Raw genomic sequence first — 21,723 nt, forward strand, 5'->3', positions numbered from 1 at the left:
TCCTGGAGAATGTTCCATATGCTGATGAAAAGAATGTATATTCTGCAGTTGTTGGATACAATGCTCTGTAAATGTCTGTTTGATCTATTTGGTCTAAAGTCCAGTTTAAATTCAGTGTTTCTTCATTGATTGTTTAATATAGATAATCTGTATAATGCTGAGAGTGAAGTGTTGAATCCCCCACTATTATTGTATTGCAATCTAGCTCTCTCTTTAGATCTAGTAATTATTTGCTTTGTGAATCTGGGTGCTCCAGTGTTGGGTGCACATATATTTAGAATTGTTATATTTTCTTGCTGGATTGATCCCTTTATACAATGACCTTATTTGTCCTTTTTTACTGTTCTTGATTTAAAGTCTATTTATCTGATGTAAGTATTGCTATTCCTGCTCACTTTGGGTTTCTATTTGTGTAACATGTCTTTTTCCATCCCTTTACTTTCAGTGTAGATGTGCCTTTATAGGTAAAGTACATTTCTTGTAGGCAGCATATGATTGGATCATGTTTTTATAATCCATTCAGCCAGGGTATATCTTTTAAGTGGAGAAATTAATCTATTTACATTCAATGTTATTATTGATCCATGAGGTTTTGTTCCTGTCATATTGTTTATTGTTTTCTGATTGCTTTGTATATTTTTGTTCCTTTCTTTTTCTCTTACTGTTTGTCCTTGTGATTTGGTGGTTTTCTGTATTGGGACCATTTGAGTCTTTTCTCTTCCTCATTTGTGTGTTTGCTTTACCACTGAGTTTTATACTTTTGTGTGTTTTCATGATAGTAGCAGTTCTTTTTGCTTCCAGGTTAGGACTCCCATAAGCCTTTCTTGCAGGGCTAGTCTAATGGTGATGAATTCCTTTAGCATTTGCTTATCTAGGAAAGACTTTGTTTCTTATTCATTTATGAAGGATGATTTTGCTGGGTATAGTATCCTTGGGTAGCAGGTTTTTTTCTTTCAGAACTTTGAATATGTCATCCTATTCTCTCCTGGCCTGTAAGGTTTCTGCTGAGAAGTCCACCATTAGACTGTTGGAGGATCGTTTATAAGTAATTAGACACTTTTATCTTGCTGGTTATAGTATTCTCTTTTTGTCTTTGACTTCAGACAACTTGACTATAATGTGTCATAAAGAGGATCGTTTTGCATTGTATCACTTTAGGGATCACTGCCTCCTATATCTGGATGTCTAAATCTTTTTCTATACTTGGGAAGTTTTCATATATTATTTTGTTGAATAGGTTTTTGAATGCTTTCATTCCCTCCTCAATTTCTGAGATAACAATAATTCATATATTTGGTCTTTTTTTTTTTTTTTTTTGAGACAGAGTCTCACTGTGTTGCCCGGGCTAGAGTGCTGTGGCATCAGCCTAGCTCACAGCAACCTCAGACTCCTGGACTCAAGCGATCCTCCTGCCTCAGCCTCCCGAGTAGCTGGGACTACAGGCATGCGCCACCATGCCTGGCTAATTTTTTTTTATATATATATTTTTAGTTGTCCAATTAATTTCTTTCTATTTTTAGTAGAGATGGGGTCTCGCTCTTGCTCAGGCTGGTTTCGAACTCCTGAGTTCAAACAATCCGCCCGCCTCGGCCTCCCAGAGAGCTAGGATTACAAGCGTGAGCCACCGCACCCGGCCATATTTGGTTTTTTTATGGTGTCCCATATATCACAAAGTCTTTGTTCATTCTTCTTACTTCTTTTTTCTTTATTTTTGTCTGACTAGGTCAGATCAAAAGACCTGCCTTAGAGTTCTGAGATTTCTTCTGTTTTGTCTAGCCTTTTGTTGAAGCTTTTGAATACATTGTGTAATTCATTCAATGAATTCTTCGGTTCCAGAATTTCTGTTTGGTCCTCTTTTATGATATCTACCTCTTCAGTAAATTTCTCATTCATATCCTGAATTGTTTTTCTTATTTCTTTGCATTGTTTTTCAGAGTTCCCTTGTATCTCACTGAACTTCTTTAAACTCAATAATTTTAACTCAATAATTTGAACTTTTTATCCAGGATTTTGAGAATTTCTTACTAATTGGGATCTGTTGCTGGAGAATTACTGTGTCCCTTTGGAGGTGTCACATTTCCTTGTTTCTCCATGTTTCCTGTGTCCCTGTTGATATCTGCAAATATGGTGTAACAGGTATTTCTTCCTGTTTTTTAGATTTGTTTTCATTGGGGAGGACTTTCTACTGAAGATGTATCTATGGTGTTGGTTGGGTAGGGCCCTTTGGCTCAATTCTGGATGCATGGAGTAATGTAGGCCATGTATGATTTCTTTGGCTATAAACAGCATCAGTGGTACCTGTGATTTCCTCAATGGGTTAGGGTGCTGTTATTAATGAAGGCTCTGGTGAAGTTTTGCTGGGAAAAGGGATGCCTGGTGTGTCAATTTTCAGGCCCCAGTCGTGGCGGTGGTGAGCTGAGTGTGCCTGTCCTTGGGCCCCAGGGTGGCATATGCTAACACCAATGTTAGTGGGTCCAGGCGGGCCAATTCTTGGGCCACCAGATGGCTTGCTTGGATATCAGTAATGGCAGCAGTAAGCTGGGTGCGTCAGCGGGTCCTTGGACCCTTGGGCAGCTGGCATGGCATGGACGATGGCAGTAGCAGTGGCAGGATGACTCTCTGGATCCCAAGTGGTACATGTTTGTGTTGAAGGTGGCTGCGATGGGCTGGTCAGGTCTGTCCCCAGGTTCCTATGTAGGTGGTGTGCTGTTGGTGGTGTTGGTGGCAGTCTGGACGGGCTAGTCTTCAAGTTCCTCAGGGGAATGAACAGATGCCAGAGGTGGTAGAAGGGGGAATGGGTGGAGTGATCCCCAGGTTCTTGGGTGGCATGCTGAGGCTCTGGGGTGTTGGTACCAGGGTGGGAGGTCTGACCTCAGGCTCACAGTGGTGTACAGCAGTGTATAACGTAGTAGAGAGGATAGGGTGATTTGTGGTGGTGGCTGTGGAGAAACTGTCTCCAGTACTCATGCTAGAGCACAGCATTCTTGCTGTTGGGGTGAGTGGGGCTGCTTTCAGCAGTCCTTTGCAGGTAGTTCTCAGGATCTGGGGAGTGCATATTTCAGCTTTGGCAGCAGCACTGGCTACAACAGTGTGCTTGGGGAGCCTGTATTTGGAGCATGCACTAGAGCACAGAGGCTCCTGGTGTGGGCAGTGTTGGCACCTACAGTTCCAAATAGGGTGTTCTCATGTTCTGGGTAGCACTTGCTTCAGCTCATGGCTGTAGCAGTGACTGCAGCATTGTGCAGAGGCTGGGGAAGGATCCTGCCCTCTGTTTGTAGCCTGAACACAGAGGCCATACCATCAATGGGGGCTTGGTAACCACTCCCGGCCCCAGACAGGCAGCCCTCAGGCTTGCCTACTCCAGCCTCTGGTAGCAGCAGCAGCGCCTACAGCTATGGTGGTATGCATGGGGTGGAGAAGATCCTGCTCTCTACATGCTAGCCTGAGCATAGGGGCCGCTCCACTGGTGGGAATGGGGTTGCTTTTCCCAGCCCCGGACAATGAGCTCTCAGGCTCACCCACCTTGGCTCCCACTGGCAGCAACTGCTTGTGCAGTGTGTGGGGTGTGGGTGAGGAATCCCACTCTCCAATTGTGAGTCTGAGCACAGAATTTATGCCTCAGCTGGGGGCAGGGTCACTTCTCACAGCTCCAGATAGGGAGCTCTCAGGCTCTGGAAAGTACATGCTTTGGTTTCTTTGTCCCAGAGGCTGCCTCCTTAATATGCTGCACTATCCTTTCCCCAGAGAGCAGTCCTCTGTGTAAGCTAGAGTACTGGGGGCCCCACCTTTGGGTCCTGCCAGCACTGTGCCCTGTCCTTCCACATGAACACTGGGGTATGTCAGTGGGGGTTCCCAGGATGTGGACATGTGGGGGCTGTGGTTCCCAGGGCAGGATCTAGGGCAATGACAGCTGGGCTCTCACAATGGCATCCTGCAGCAGCCACTCAGGTCTCAGGGGTGTGTGTGACCCAGTGCAAGTTCCCTGTCTAGTGCAATAGCCTTGCAGGGTCTCCAGTTCACCACCCATGCTAGTCTCAGGGTTCGTGTGATGCTCTCCCATGATTAGGATTGTAATAGTCCATAACTGTGGGGATGTGGACTACTAAGAATCTCTCATTTACCCCACAATAGGGAGGACCTTGGGGCTCCCAGCTGATCTCTCTGAACTGTCCGTTTAGTTCTGTGCCTCAGGTGTTTCCTGTGACTTCTCTCTTGATCTCCAATGATCTTTCCTGGATATTCTATTTGAGGCGTGATTATCTATTCACAATTTTATTCTTCTTTCTGGGGAGGGCATGTGTCTGATGTCTCTAGTCAGCCATCTTGATTCCTCTATACTTTAAATTATCTTTAGATTACTTATAACACCTAATACAATATAAACAGGTGCTATCCTATGTTGGGTTTTTTTATTTGTATTATTTTTATTGTCATATTTTTGTTGTTGTTGCTTTTTTCCCCAAATATTTGCAATCTGCAGTTGGTTGAATCTGCAGATATGGAGACCCAACTATATATGATTCCATTCATTTAGGTTTACTTTAAACTCTTTCAACTGTGTTTTCTAGTTGAGTGTTGTCATTTGGCTTTTATGTATCTATCAATACGGTTGAATAGTTTTTCTTCTTTAGCCTACTGAAATAGCAAACTAAAAATTAGATTTTTGAATGTTGAACCAGCTTTGCATTCCCAAGATAAACTCCACATGAACATAACATATTATCCTGTTATTATATTGCTGTTCAGTTTGATAACATTTTGTTGAGGATGTTGCATCTCTACAAAAGACACTGGTCTGAAGTTTTCTTTCACCGTGATATCTTTACCTAGTTTGGGTTTCAGTGTAGTGGTGGTCTTAAAAAATGAGCTGAAAGATGTTCCCTCCACTTGCACATTCTGGAAGAGTTTGTGCAAAATAGACACAATTTCTTCCTAAAATTTTTGATAGAATTCACCAGAAAAGCCATCTGATATTGAAGTCTTCTTTGTTAGAAGTTTTCAAGCATTGAGTTATAAAATGAATGTCTTTAATCTCTATAGGTCTATTCAAGTTATCTATCACTTCTTAATTGGTCTTTAGTAATTTGTACTTTTCAAGGGATTTGTTCATTTTACCTGAATTTTTAAATTTTGGACATAAAAATGTTTGTAATATTCCCTTATTTTTAGTTTTATGTCTGTAGGGTGTATAGTGATGCCCCCCTTTCATTTCTGCTATTGGTAATTTGTGTATTCCCTCTTTTTCCTTGGTAAACCTAGCTAGAGGTGAATTAATTTGATTGATCTTTAAAAAAATAAAAGTTTCTGGCTTTCTTGATTGCCTTTAACGTTTTTTTCTATTTTCAATTTCATTGATTTCTCTTCTTACCTTTATCATTTCCTTCCTTCTGTTTGCTTTGAGTTTATTTGCTGTTAATATAAATTTCACTTCAAGTTTAGGTGCATCCCACAATTTTTGATATGCTGTGTTTTTATTTTCATTCAATTCAAAATATTTTCAAATTTTTCTTTTGACTTCCACTTTGACCCATGAGTACAAGTTTGTTGCTTAATTTGCAAATATTTGGGGATTTTTGAGATAAGCTCCTGTTATTGATTCCTAGTTTATTTCCATTATGTTCAGAGTACATATTCGGTATACTTTAAATTTTTAAAAATTGGTTAAGTTTGTTCTATGACCACAATATGGTCTATTGTGGTTAATATTCTATGTGTATTCTGTTGTTGTTAGTTGGAATGTTATATAAATGTCAATTAGGTCAAGTTGATTAAAAGTATTTTTCAGATTTTATATATCCTTACCAAATTTTGGTCTATTTATTCTATCAGTTACACAAGAGGAGTTTGAAGACTCAAAATATAATTATGGATTTGTCTATTTCCCTTTCAGCTCTGTCAATTGTTATTTCATGCGTTTTGAAGCTCTGTGATTAGAGGCACACACATTTCAGATTATTATATCTTCTTGGTGAAGTGATCCCTTTATCCTTATGGAACATTTCTTGCAACATCTCATTTTCTGAAATTTACTTTGTTTGTTATTAATATAGCTCCTCTAGCTTTTTTACTTTTTTTCACAGGTTTACTTCTAACCTATTTGTCCCTTTTATTTCAAGTGGATTGCTTATAATAGCATGTAGTTAGATCTTGCTTCTTTACCCAGTCTGACAATCTCAGTCTTTTAATTGCTATATTTAAACCATTTACATTTTATGTAATTATTGACTTGGTGGAATTAAAATCTACCATATTGTTAGCTGTTTTCTATTTGTTCCATCTATTTTTGCTCTCTTCGACATTTTATCATCATGCTTTTGGATTAACTGAATATTTTTATTCTATTTTACTTATATTATTGGCTTATTATTTATACTTTTTAAAAAATATTTTTAAGAGTTGCCCTTGGGTGTACAATATACATCTTTAATGAATCAAAGTATAACCAAGATGTCTTCAAATAATACTCTAATACTTCACATTTAATATAAGAAACTTACATACTTCCAATTTCTCCTTCCCATGCTTTGTGCTAAGGCTGTCATATATTTTACCTATATGTATATGCTATAAATTTACAGAGCTTTCTATAAATTTTTTTTATTTTTGTTTAGAGAACAAATTATCTTTCAGACTGGTTTAAGTTAAGGAGAAATGTATTTTATATCTATCTTCATTTTAGCCATTTCCAGAGATCTTTTTCTCTGTGTGGATCCAAGTCTCTGTCCAATATTGTATTCATTCTGTCTGAAAAGTTCCTTGACACTTCTCACAGTGAAGGTCTATGGATAATAAATTCTCTAAGTTTTTAACTGTCTAAAAAAATCTATTTTTCCTCTGTTTTAAAAGATAACTTCATGTGCTATGGAGTATTGGCTTGATAGTTATTTACTTGCTACACTTTAATGTTGTCACTTTGTTGGTTTCTGTTTTGCATAGTTTCTGATGATAAGAAGTCTGCTATAATTCTTAACTTTGCTCCTCTTTGTGTAAGAAGTCTATTTTATTCAAGCTGCCTTCAAGATTTTCTATTTATCTTTGAATCTCATCAATTAAAATATTATGGACATGGTGTCATGGTGTAGGGTTTGGGAGGAGAGGTATTTATCCTGTTTGGGCTCTCTGAGCTTCTGTGATTTGTGATTTGATGTCTTTAATTATATTTGGAAAATTATAACCAACAGCTCTTCAATTATTTCTTCTGTTCCATTCTCTCTCTTTTTCATCTAGGATTCATTCCATTTATGCAAATGTTATACTACTCAATATCATCCCATGCTTCTTGGATGCTTTGTTTGGGTTTCTTTGCTCTTTCCTCTTTACCTCCTGACACTTCACACTTTAGTGTAATGGCTTTAAAATAGTACAATTACACTATTATAAGATAATTTCTAGTGATCCATCTTCAAATTCATGATTCTTTCTTTGGCTGTGTCAAGTCTACTGATAAGCAAATCAAAGGCATTCTTCATCTCATGTTTTTCACATCTAATATTTCCATTTGACATTTTCTTACATTCTCTATCGTTCTGCTGAAATGATACATCCGCTCATGCATATTTTCCACCTTTTCTATTACAGCCTTTAATCATAGATATTTTAAATTCATTGCATGATAGTTCTGACACATGCATCATAAATAATCAGGTTCTATTGAGCGCCCTATCTATTGAGAGTAAGGTTTTCCCTTTGATTATTTATGGGTCTCATAATTTTTGGTTGATGGAAATATAACTTGGTTATGTAACTTGGTTATATAAGTATGCCAATAATATACTATTGGTAAACTTAATAATATACTATAAGATCTTTACACTAAAGTTGGAGGTGTTGGGAAAAAGAGGGAAGTGTGAAGTAGGAAGATTAAAGAATCAGGTGTAAAGAGTAAAGTATGAATGGCACAGCATTGACTTGAACATTAGGTTGAGAAAGCATATAGTTCGGGCCTAGTGCAATCACTTAAAAATAATTAAGAGAGAGAATTAAGAAATCACTAAGGAAAATAAAATGGAATACTCAACAAAAGTGACTAGCCAAAAAGGAGGGGGAAAAAAAAACCCAGGGAATCAGAAGAACAATAAAAAGAAAAATAAATAGCAAGATGGTAGGCTTAAAACCATACCAATTATTACACTAAAGCTTAATGAGCTAAACACTTGAATTAAAGGCAGATATTGCTATATTGTTAAAAGGTAAAAATCAAGAACCAACTATGGGCTCTATAAAAAAGACACCTGCACTCGAATGTTCATAGCAGCACAATTCACAATCGCAAAGATGTGGAAACAACCCAAGTGTCCATCAATACATGAGTGGATTAATAAACTGTGGTATATGTATACCATGGAGTACTATTCAGCTTTAAGAAACAATGGTGATATAGCACCTCTTGTATACTCCTGGATAGAGCTGGAACGCATTCTACTAAGTGAGGTATCCCAAGAATGGAGAAACAAGCACCACATGTACTCACCATCAAACTGGTATTAGCTGATCAACATCTAAGTGCACATATAAGAATAACATGTATTAGATGTTGGGCAAGGGGAATGGGGAGGGGGGAGGAGGAGACGGGCATATGCACAAACAATCAGTACGATGCGCACCCCCGGGGGAATGGACACACTTGAAGCTTGGACTTGGCGGGGAGGGAGGGTAAGGGCATCATACGTAACCTAATCATCTGTACCCCCATAACATGCTGAAATAAAAAAAAAAAAATATATATATATATATATATATAAAAGAACCAACTATGTGCTGTGTACAAAGGATGTACTTCCAATATAACCCACAGATAGATTGTAAACAAGAGAGTGGGAAACATAGACATGCAAATACTAAACATAAGAAAATTGGCATGGTTAAATTACTAGAATACTAGATGGACCAGACTTCAATACAAAGAGTATTACTGAGATAAAGAGGGGTATCTTATATTAATAAAACAGTCATTACATCAGGAAGACATGACAACTGTAAATGTGTATGTGCCTAATAAGAGAGTTTTGAAATGTGTAAAATAAAAACTGATAGAACTAAAGAGAGAAATAGACAAATTCACAAGTATAGTTGCATATTTCTCTCAGTAAAAATATAGATAATCTGAACAACACTATCAATAAACTTCACCTAAATGGCATTTACAAAACAATATACCCAATAACCAAAACTGATCTATAGTGGAATAAAGAATAGCAGATGCCTTTGGGAGTAAGGTACTGAGGAATGACTGGGTAGGGACATTAGGAGGCTCACTATGGTGATATTTATATTTAATATCTTGAAAAAGACTAAGTGAATGCATTTCTCAAAATTCCTTGAATACACACATAAGACTTGTGAATGCCATAATATATAAATGTTTCATCAAAAGAGAAGAATGTTGAATTCTAATAATATGCATGCTGAAGTATTTAAAAGGAATTATACTGCTATCTGTAATTTATTTAGAAATACATCATAAATAGTGTGCATTAATAGAAGGATGGATAAATGGATATATATGCCATAAGGCAAACAAAATGATAATGCTATAATCTAGTTGGTGGGTATATGAGTGGTAACTAAAATTCTTTCTTTGTATTCTTGAAGATTTTAAAAATAAATTTTATAGAAAAATGAAAGTGAAATAAAGCTTTTGGAAAACAACAATGAATTAGAATTCATTGCCATCAGAACTGAACTACAAGTAATAATGAAGGAAGTTTTTCAGACTGAAAGAAAATGACATCAGAAGTAAACCCAGATTTATACAAAGTAATGAAGAGCACTGAGCAGAGGAAATGATAAATAGATGGGTAAATGTAAAATACTACATTCATTTTTTAATTAATTTAAACATAAAAATATTTAAAGGCAAAATAATAACTATGTATTTCAAGGTTTATAAAATATTTAGAAGTAAACATATAAGATTAATAACACAAAGGACAAAAAGAAGGAAATGGAGGCATATGATGGTAAGTTTCTGAAGTAAACTAGGATAATTTAAAGACGAATATTATACATTTTGGAGGAATCACTAAAAATAAAACAAAGAAGTATAGCTTAGAAACTAATAGTGAAAATAATATTTAGTCAGTTAAACCAAATGAAGTCAAGAGAGGGAAATGAAAGGAGAGATATAGAAATAACAAGGTGACAGATTTATATACAACCATATTTTAAATACATTAAATATATATGTTTTAAATGTTCTAGTTAAAAGACAATAAGACAGGATAAAAACGCAGGACCCAAACATATGCTCTCTATAAGAAACCCAATTTAAATATGAAACTACATATAAGTTTTAAGCTTAAGAAAGGTGGGCTGGTTATATTGACAGAGTAGGTCTCAAGGCAAAGAATATTACCAATGTTAAAGAGAAGTATATCATAACAACAAATATTACCACAGATAAAGTAGGAGGTTTCTCAGTAATAAGTGTGCAACAAGAGGACATAAAAATCCTAAATGTGTATGTACCCAGTAACAAAATTTTCAAGTACATAAAGCAAAAATTGGGAAAACTAAAAAGGGCAATAGATAAATCCACAAATTAACAATCATTTCTCAATAATTGATAAAATGAGAAGACAGAAAACCAGTAAAGATATAAAAGACTTCAATAACACCATCAATCAACTTGACCTAACTGACATTTATACAACACTCTACTCACTGAAAGTGGAATACATATTATTTTCAAGTGCATGTGAAATACATTCACTAGGTCAGACACTTGCCAGGCTATAAAACCACTACAAATGAATTCCAAAGTACTCAAATCATATAGATTAGCTTATTTCATCCCCAATGAATTTAAAGCAGAATTCAATAATTTAAAAAATCTGGAAATTACTAAAATATTTGGTAGTTAAACAATAGACATCCAAGTAACAAACAGGCTCCAGAAAATTACAAAGAATACCAGAAAATATTTTGAACTCAATATAAATGAAAACATAACATATCACAATTTATGGATGAGCTAAAGTAGTTGCCAAAAGGGAAACTTACAGGTTAAATACTTATATTAGAAAAGAAGAAAGGTCCGACATGAATGATTTAAGAAAGGGTCAGCAAACTGTGGCCAACTGGCTGGCCCTCTTGTAAATAAGGTATTATCAAAATGCAGCAACGCCTATTTGTTTATGTATTGTCTATAGCTGCTTTCATACTACACATGCAAAATTAAGTAGTTGCAACAGAGACTGTGTGGTTCACAAGCCTAAAATACATACTATCTGACCCCGTAAGAAAATGTTGCCAACACTTTATATAAGGTAACACACTAAAGAAGCTAGAATAAAAAATAATAAACCCAAGTTAAGTACAGGAAGAAAATAATGAAGATAAGAGCAGAAAATAATTGAAAAACAGAGAAAGTTAATAAAACCAAAAGCCATTTATTTGAAAGAAATCTATAAAATTGATAAACCTCCAGCTAAACCAATCAAGGGAAAAAGAGAGAAAATTCAAATTCCCAATGTCAGAAATATTAAAGGGGACATCACTACAAATCCTACAAATATTAAAAGGATAATAAAGAAATATGATGAAAAACTTCATAGCTGAGTAAAAACCATTCTAGAGGAGCATCTTCAACTTGATTTGGCACAATAACTCTCAATCCTTTTAAAGGAGTCCAATCGTTTTAATGAAGTCAACTTTCTTCTCTCTGCAAAAAGCAATGTCTTTTAATATAATATAGCTACGGAACAGCTGTAGGAAAGAAATATTTTTTAAAAAGAGTTTCATTCAATTACACATTTATTATCCTGTAAGGAACGCTCTGCTAATTATATAATTATTCTTTATTCAGTCTTTCCAATTTTATGTATTGTCTATTTCCTAGAAATACAAACTACAGATTGTAAATGGAACTTAAGTGAGAATGTAATCTCACCATGACTACTAGAGTAGGCAAATGTTCACAGAGTAGAATTTTTACTCTTGGAGAGCAATAATGGGGATGGTAGAGAAGAAGGAAATATACACTTCTAGGGGAGCAAGCCAGGAAAATGTCATCAGAAAAATTTGTAAGATGTGATAAGTTAATACTTTTTAATATATTTTGGCTCTGTTTTAAAACAATCTGCTTTTTTAAAATTGTGTTCATCTGGATTACCACATTCTAAGTTAGCACCTCTTGCATAAGCATACATTTATAAAACCAAACATTTTGTTGTTTTTACTTATTATTATTTTTAATTGACATATAATAATTGTATATATTTATGGGTATAATGTGATGTTTCGATACATGTATACAACGTGCAATTATCAAATCAGGGTAATTAGCATATCCATCACCTCAAACATTTATCATTTCTTTATGTTGAGAACATTCAAAATCTGCTCTTCTAGCTTTTTGAAAATGTCCAGATCCTGACAGATGAGATTTCTTTTTAATACTGTTTTTGACCACAGAGTCTTTATTTCAATCAATGATGGAGTTGCACAAAAAATTTATAAGTGCAGAGATGGGGCATCTATCCCTGTCCTTTTACTAACCGTGAGAAAAGAATGACAAAATAGATTGGGAGAAAATGTGAGCACTTTCAAAATCTGAACATCCTAATGATTTTCGTAATGTGAAAAGTTTAATGAAAAATAGATTGATCTAATTTGGGATGTTTAAGTCCTTGGCAAATTTAAATTGTTTAAAAAAATAATAATAAATCAAGTTCTTGAGTCATACTGAATGATTCACCCATGAATTCTTGAGAAGATTAATTTAAAACAGTTCCAAAGAAATAGTATCTTCACATGCCTACTCTCTTAAAAGACAGAAGAGAACAACAGAAAGGGAAAGTTATTCTAGAGGAGAAAAAGTGAAGCATCAGGACAAAGCAGAACCTCCTTAACCGGCTGGCCAATCAAAGCAGTGAATTCAAGAGACACTTGATCAGTTGGGGGCTTGGCCTGAGAGTAGCAGAGTGTTGGCCTCTATGGAAATGAGGTCTTCCTGCTCTGTTTCACATTCCTACTCATCTCTACCCCTCCCTTTTATTTTTTACTGGATCCCTAAGTAGGAGGAGTAGTGATTTGTACTGTTCCAATTTCAGGGAACCAAGTGGCACACATGCTTTCGGGATCCAGCTTTCAAAGAACAAGAAAGGCACAGGGTTCAAGGTCATGGCTCTGTCGTCTACCTCTTTTCCATTGCAAGTGTGGGAAGGGTGTGACCTGCTTCCTCATAGAAGAGATCCAGCCACCCCTCTCCACAGACTCTCCACCTTTTCCTCGCTTAGCAGTTGCCTCTGGAATTATTGCCTGGACTCTTGTCAGAGTTTCCAAGGGAGCTGGACTAATGTGAGGTATTGGAAATAGCGGCCCGTGCTACATTGCCTCTCTGGCTTCATTTTGCCAGGCATTGGATGGTCTTTCAATGGTATCACAGTGTCAGGATCCAAGATTCTGGTTTATCACAGGCCCCCTTTCTTTATCCTTAGGCTATTTAGTTGTTGTTTAGAAAAGAAGAGCATATTAGAATTATGCCTTGCAATTTGGGGAGAAAGCCCCAGGTAAAAAGAAAAAGTTACTTTGCCTTGTTTCTCCTCCTTTTTCTAGATATCCCCTCTTGACCGAGTAGAGATAAGGCACAGCTGAGCCAAGACAGTATTTGCGTATTCCTAGGTCCCTTTAGCAAAAGAGTCATTTCTATATCACTTAAGAACATTTCTCAATTCCTTAAACTACGTAAGGATAAACTTTGAGATTTTGACTATTGACTGTGAAAAATTTAAGACTAGAAGCCCAAAGCAATGGAAAATCGAGAGGAAACCTCACAGATATAAATGATAAGGTATGATACGTAGTACACTCTGTGCTTAGAATTTTTCTTTATTTTTTTCTGCTTGCTATTTATATTCGAAAATTAATTCTCTCATTTCATTATTTATTAAAATAAGCTCTTTACATACATGTGATCCTATCTGTTTGAGTTTTTTCATGATCCACACCTACAGCTGTCCATTTATAGGACACTGTCCACTACAAATCTCAAAATGAAGATAACACTAATCATTTGGTAGCCACCCTTGCAGGTCAAGACTAAGCTAGAGCAGGAACTGAACAGCCTCTGGCTGGTATTTGTGTATCCATGACCCCTTCCCAAAGGACTTGCCGTCACTTTCTCAGGAACAAGCTCTAAGACCTCAAACTATGTGAGATTAACAGGTCCTGGATGGTTCAATTGACCCCCTAACCCTGACTTTATCCAGTCTCCTCTCCTCTTAACCTTCTTATTTACAGCAGGAGATCCAAATACTGCTGAGAAAAATACAACAAACTGGATCTCAACTACTGCCTGGAAGCATTTCCCCTAAAAAAAACATATGAAAGTTTATTCAAGAGAAGAATACTCTAAAAATGTATCTGAAAATAACAACCACTTTCAGAAGACAGTAAATTTTGGAAAAACCTATTGGTTTTATATAACAATCACTGCTAGGGAGTCAAGAGAATTATTATCTTTTTCACACATACTTTCATGTCTCGATGCTCATGTAAGTTTGGGAAAGACTAGGTAGCCCTTCTGGTTCTCACGGGAGCAGTGGGTCACCCTGTGCAGAGCTGGAAGTGACCCATTCAGAGATGGACATGAGGACAGTAGCCGAGCTAGTAGAAGAAGTTTTAAGAGACAAAGACTAGAAAATAGGTCTTCACTTCTCTTTTTAATAAAAGATGCAGGAATATATGCATCAGGAGCAGTTCATCCCACAATAGTATTTCTTTTATGTTGGTCTGCCAGAGGAAAATACAGAACACCCAGTTAAACTGGAATTAAACAGCAATTAATTTTTAATATATGTGTGTCCTATGGCATATTTGTGACACACTTATACTAAAAAGGTATTGTTTATCTGAAATTCAATTTAACTGGGTGTTCTGTTCTTTATTTGCTAAGTCTGCAGCCCTATTTAATGTGTCTTTCAAAAATTCTCTATAAATGCTCTTGGCTCTCAATTTTTTATCTTCAGCCCAAACTTATCCCCTGAACTCCAGACCCATAAAACTAATTGCTTACTGACATCTCCCTTTCAGTGTCTAATAGGCATTTTAAACTCAACATATCCCAAACTGAGCTACTGTTATCTGCCACCATTCCCTTCCTGTCCCTAGATCAGTTTCTCCTCCAGCCTGCCTCACCCAAGTTAAGGGTCCATTCTTCCATTGCTTGGATAAAAAAAAATTTAGTGTCATCCTTAGCTCCTCACTTTATCTCACACCTCAAAATCCTTTATTTTTTGTATGAGTTTAGTGATTCAGAGGAAATCTCTATTTTATATTTCTGTAAGTTTGAGACTAGCTAACAGGTTTAGGCAGTACAGTCAAAGAAGACATAAGCCCCCAAGGGCTTCTGCAGTTTCTCCTGGGCCAGAGATGTCTCTTCCTTGGAAGCAGGGAGCCTCTTGGCATGTCAATCAACAAATAAATGACTGTGCTTCAAGAAGGGCAAAGGTGGCAAAAATCTTTTGCACTTACAGACTCAGTCAGCCCCAGATTTTTGCTTTCACTTCCAGAAGCACTGCTGAAAACTCTTACTGGGAACTGCTAACTGCTGTTTGGGGGGAAAAATTCACACTACCTGAAGCTCCCACTCCCACCCTGGTTATTAAAGGAAGCACTTCTCTTTCCCCTTTTAAAGTAAGCATATAGCTTTCTAGACTCTCAATAATCCTTTCTGGACCAGAGGACAAAGGAGTTTCATGAAATTAGAAGAGAATGCACAATGTGTAAATCTATATAATATCCAAATCACAGCTTCAAACTGGAGAACTCCAGGAAATTTCTGCCAATTATTTGTTTAGTACGCATGATGAATGTTGTGAGACCATGTCAGGTCTTTCTTATCAAACATCAGGGAACCCAGAACCTAGACAATCAGAGAAACTCGGAGCTGTCTAATTTTTGTTTTATCCAGTCCAGACCAAAAAATAGTTTTTCTAAGTTTCCACTAGCCGTTATCCTCTGGGATTCCCCAAAAGGAGCAAGGGTCTCTTCTCTACTGTCAATGTATGGTATCCCTAAGGTGACAAAAAAAAAAGCTGGATAAAATCAACCAAAGCAGAAAGGGTTTATCGGTTTATCATGTTTTCGGATATTTAAGGTCCTAGGCCAACTGGAAGGTGGTGTTTTCTGCCATGCAATTTTGCTGACTATGTCATCATGTCAAGAAGAACTTTTCATACAACATTCCAACAATAGCAAATACATGCTCATAAATGGCCAATATGATTGACAATGTAATTTGCAGAAATGGTTGGGTAACCATGTGAGAAAACCAATTTAAAAAATGAAAAACAAAACTACCTTGAATCTCTCTACTAAACAGCCAAAGATTTCCATAAAATTAAGAATAAGTAAGGTAAATAGCAATAGACTTGTGTATGTGGGACACAAAGAGGGGTAAAAGTTTCTTAAGGAGATTTAAAAATGCTTGCATTTGACAAAGAAAAGTTTGCTGTAAAAGTTAAACTTGGGTCAATACATCTCTACTATATCAACACATTACTCATACATTTTTCTTAGACTTCAAATTTTAAGGAAACAATCAAATTTGAATGTATGATTTTTTTTGCACATTTCAATGTCAAAAGTTTCCATGCCTTTTCAAGGACATAATGAGGCATGCTTTCTTATGTTGCTACGCTCAGGGTCTCTGAAATTTTCTAAAGATTCTGTCATGTAACAAAATATACGTTTCAAGTTAGATTTTAAAATAATTGAGTCTGTTTGTTAAAATGTCTGCAGCCAAGTTATCAGCACCCCCAAATATAAAGGATTGTACAAACAGACTGCAGAGGCAGTTTCATAGGTACTTAGTCAAAACCGTGATATCCGGAAGACTTTTTTTTTTCTTTTTGGTAAATTCTGTTAAATTGTCAAGAGCGCTTTTAGTATCCTAAGTTAACAGGGTTCTCAACTATTTTTTATAACGACTTTCCCATAGTCGGCTTTCTTCCCATTGATGAATTTATTAACTCTAAATGCAAATATTTCACTTTATTCCATCATCTTTCTGACAGTCTTGGGGTAACTGCTTTCCTAAAAGATAACTGGAATGCTTTAATCCTTATCAATTATTCCTTTCCAATAATCAAATTTTTGCTTGAATAATGGATTTAGTAATTCAGGCCATCTGAAATACTGAGATCTGTACATGACAGCAATCATACTATTCAAAACATTCTCCTGCACATGTCAATAAGAAGAAAACTACCCACCCTGAGTATAGCTAATAATGTCAAACAGATTGTCATCTTGGAAAACAAAAATACATCAAAATTAGCTTCGGACAAAGTACAACTCTAGAGAAAAACACCAGGTTTTTATATGCAAATGTCTTTAATGTCTGATTGAAATGTTTAAAGATGAATTAGCAAGGATTCTGCTCCTCCTCTACATAATCCAGGACAATGTAATGAAAACAGTTTTAGAGTTAAAGGGTTTTTAGTCACAGCACATTATGATATTACCAAGGATGCATTTGCCCCAGTTTCTAGTAAACATAAAGAAACGTTTGGTTTCCAGCTTAGGTCGAGGGCTCTATTTAGCCTATCAAGGCACAGACCTGTTATAAATGCTGGGGCGCTTGCCAGAATTTTTTTTCCTCTGGAACTCTGAATAAAGATCGTACCTCGAAAGCAATGTGCTTCCAACGTGTTGCAAACCACACAGATTTAAGCTCCCACTCCCGCCTCCATATCTTGGCACCAGCGGCTTTTGGGGTATCCCTCGTCTCCTAAAACTCAGACTATATCGCCACCTCCCACCAGCACCATGCCACCATCCTTGCGCAGCTCTCAGGGGCTCAGCAAAGAGAGTTCCCAAAGCGCACCTGCAGATCTCCCGGTCCCTGCAGGGTGAACTCATGGTGCCACCCAGCTCCCAGCTGGGCGCGCACCCACAAACGCTCTCCTACTCCCTCCGCTGCAAACTGCCCACAAATTAGTCACCCATCTCAGCCCCACTACTTATACCCCACGTCCCTGCCGCTTTTCCCCTCCTCCTGGTGGCTTCGTCCCCAACACACCTGTCTACCCCTACAGCTGCCAGACGACAGGTGCCCACGCTGCGCCCTATCCCGCGCCCCCTCAAGCCGACTGGCGCTTCCCCCTCCGCCCCGCAGAAGGTCAGTTAGTTCGGAGCACCCCCTTTCCCCTACTCCTGTGCCCACCCACAGACCGCCCCCAAATCCCACCCTCGCGGGCGCCGGGGAAAAACACCCGCCGTACCTGCCGAGAGCTCGGCGGCCGCGGCGAGCAGCAGGAGAGCCTGGCGGAGCGCGGAGCCGAGCGCCCGGGTCATGGCCACCAGGCGGCCACACCGGGGCTGCGAGGCCCCAGAGCTGAGCGAGGCAGCCGGGGCAGCACGGGTCGCTTTGAAGTTCCCGGGGCGCGGGAGGGGAGCGCAGCCCGACACCCTTTTGAAGTGTACGGTTGGCTCTAGTCAGTGCGGGCGCCCCCCTCCCCGGCCTCCCCCATCCCACGCCCCCGGCGGCTGGCGGAGCGCGGCGCTCCTGCCACTGGCCCCGGCAGCGGGGCTGGGAGGGGGCGGGGGGCGGCAGATCCCGCCCCTGCCGCGCCTCCGCCCCCTGCGCCCTCCAGCAGCCACCGGGCCTGCAGCTGCGGGGCCGGCGGGCAAAGGCGGCCGGACGGATGGGCAGTGAGCTCGCTCGGAGCTGGGCGGAGAGAGGGGGCGGGAGGGGAGAGCGGTGCGGAGCCCCCAAGACGAGATACTCTGGAAGGGGAGTCGGGACGGGAGGGACTTGAGGGAAACTTAAACCACGCAGCAATTGCTTCCTGGCGATCAGTTCTATAGTCGCCCCCAGAAGATCCGCCCTTCCAGCTCTCTTGACGTTCGTTTGTTGTGCTGTGTCCTTAAGTCTAACTAGACTTCGCCGTGAGTAACCCCCCAGTATCCCTACCTGCTTGTCCCACCACCACGTCAGGGCTGCTCGAGCGTCTGTGGAAGGGCGCCCTCTCTGTCCATCCCTGGGAATAACTAGCTGTCCGACTGCCTTCCGGACTCGGAGTTTCTGCTTAACAAACTTCGTCTTTTACCCATGCCTTCCGAGGACCCTCCCCTCTATAAATGGCAACCAAAGCTGGACCACCTGCACCAGGTGATGTGGCCGTCTACAAGTGTAATCCAGGTTTGGTGGTAAAGCACCTGACCTATGGAAGGTGTCTCAGCAGCTACAATTTCAGCAATTGAAGATTGGGAAAATAATAATAATAATACACACGGATTAAGGGGAGGGGAAGAATTGTTTAAACTAATATATTAGAAACTTGTTTGAGTATTGTTTAAATCCCTGACGGATTATTGTCAAATAGGTGTGCTTCCCACGTGGCCTGTGACTGAAAACATAAGGGCAACATTACCAATTAATAGAAATTAGTCTAAATTTAATTCATCTATGTAGCCTTGTACATTAACGTGAATAGGATTATTTTAACCTGAACAACAAAAAATCCCCAAGAAAAAAATATTAGTGTTATTATTGCTGTCAGGGGGTTCCTGGAAAAGTGACAGTATCATATAAATTAATGGCTTTAGAGTAAGAGATTACTTACTTCTTCACCTAGCTCAGCACTAAAATTAACTAGCTGAGTGTTCTTTCTGAGGTCTATGAAAGACCTATGGTGAAATGATGTATGCAATTGATTTTATGGTGGGAGTGGCATAGTTGTTGGACTTTAAGACATGTGGGTGGCAGTCCTGAGGATCTCTCCCACCACCACCTTGGATGAATCAAAATATTCCTAAGCATAAAAAACTTTGTTCTCATTTTATCCTGGATACAAACAAACAAACAAACAAAAAAATGTAGATGTGGGACTAGTCTGAACCCTTCCAGACACCCACAAAACAGATGCTTAAAAAAAAAAAGGCAAGAAAATGCCAGGACACATTATATTTTGATTGGCTTGGCTTGCTCGTTATTTGGTAACTGTACCCTAGAGCGTGATCTGCTGTTGGATCATGAGACTTGGAACCTAAAGAGCAGGATTTCATGCACTTTCTGGGCCTGCTTCCTCAAAAATAAATGAAACTTCATTTCTCCCTATTCTCAGAACCATGACCAGGATCGAAAAGGATAGAGTATGGGAAAGCATTCTTAAACCATAGGCATTACACTAAGATCAGGTATTTTACTTCCCACATATTTAATTTGTCTGGAATATAGTAAGCAATGTCCGCTGTAAGTTGGAAGGCTCTCATTTCTAAGAAAGCAAGATAATCCTGGTAAGTCCGATATTGAATAATTTAAATATTTCGATATTTTTTAAAAAACAAACTCAATGTTTTCCTCTTAGTCTAATGGTGTGTTGTCAATATGGTATCCACTAGCCACATGTAAATATGGAGCACTTGAAATATGTCTAGATCAAATTGACATGTGCTATAAAGAAAATACATTCTAGATTTCAAAGACATAGAACAAAAATGATCATTGGTATTACATTATCAATAATGTTTATATTGTTTACATGTTGAAATGATAATATTTTAGACATATGGGGTTAAATAAAATCTATTATTAAAATCAATTTCACCTATTTCTTTTTACTTTTTAATATGACTACTAGAAAATTTTAAATAGCATACATGGCTCACATTATATGTCTATTGGACAGTACTGTTCTAAAGAATCCTCATCAGATCGCAAGGATCCTTAGCTTGCCTTAAGAGCAGTATAAAAAACCAAAAGAGTGATTAGGCGTCTTGTCAGTCAATACGTGGCCAGCCAACGAAGGAATCAGAATCATTTGAATTCTTGGTGCAGAGTTCTGAGACACAACAAAAAAGATTAAGATGTAAAAAAAATCTAAGTACTTTATTTGGAGGAGAATTTAAACTAGGTCTTCAAATACCATTTTCCCCATCCTCTTCTGCATGTTCTAATGTCAATACTATAAAAACTTTGAAGTAATTCAATATATTGAATTTTAATAGCTGAAAAGCATATTCTTAGACAATTATAAATATTTCTAATATGCTTGAGTTCTTAATGCCACCTTCATGGCAACCAAGAAAAGACCTTTATCCTTACAATGTGTCCCAAGTTATACTTTATTTATACAAACACACACAAACACACACACACACACACATATATCCCTATGGAAATTAATCCAGTCTGAATCTAATGTCTTTTTAAATAAAATATTAATATGTTGTAAACACATACAATTAAGCAATTATTATAAAATCTCTACTCTGGGGGGAGTAGATTTAGGCAACTTTTTAATTGTGTTCTAAGTTTACTTAGCTTAATGTGTTTGCATATATTTAAGAATACCTTCAAACTGTATTGTTTTTATTATAAATATCAATTTATTCCATAGTGTTGCCACACTATATCTAGCATTTGTGTTTTGTTAGCTTATCTTCTGTTTTGTTAATTATTTATGCAAAGATCATGTAAACGTGCTTGGATCTAAATCTTTCTCTCCCAGTTGATGTGACTTGGCAATATTTAAAATTTGAAAGCAAACAAAAGTTGTTTATTTGAAAGATAAAGAAGGTTTAGAAAAATTTTTAAAAGGTTCTTTATTCTACAAAATAGCAGGACTCTTGTTATTCTTAACTAGTAACTGAAATATTTTTATATTCTCTACTCTTAAAGTTTTGGGCATACATATTATATTTTTATTTTATCATATGTGACTCAGCTGCAATTTTAGACTCTGGAACACCTGAATATTGTATGTTCGTGCGTTT

The 21,723-nt window shown here is 37.8% G+C and overlaps 1 protein-coding gene across 2 annotated transcripts in view; it reads right to left on the bottom strand.

Moving 5' to 3' along the window:
- ACVR1C (activin A receptor, type IC) overlaps positions 1-18,377 on the bottom strand; it is a 98,100-nt gene extending 79,723 nt beyond the window's left edge. For both annotated transcript variants that reach the window (XM_012640769.1, XM_012640768.1), the window contains exon 1: positions 18,228-18,377. In XM_012640769.1, the coding sequence (XP_012496223.1) occupies positions 18,228-18,300 (73 nt within the window). In that variant the 5' untranslated portion in view covers positions 18,301-18,377. The remainder of the gene's footprint in view (positions 1-18,227) is intronic.
- Between the last annotated feature and the right edge of the window lie 3,346 nt (positions 18,378-21,723).

This window comes from Propithecus coquereli, unplaced genomic scaffold (assembly GCF_000956105.1).
Source record: "Propithecus coquereli isolate 6110/MARCELLA unplaced genomic scaffold, Pcoq_1.0 Scaffold157, whole genome shotgun sequence".
Taxonomy (NCBI): domain Eukaryota; kingdom Metazoa; phylum Chordata; class Mammalia; order Primates; family Indriidae; genus Propithecus; species Propithecus coquereli.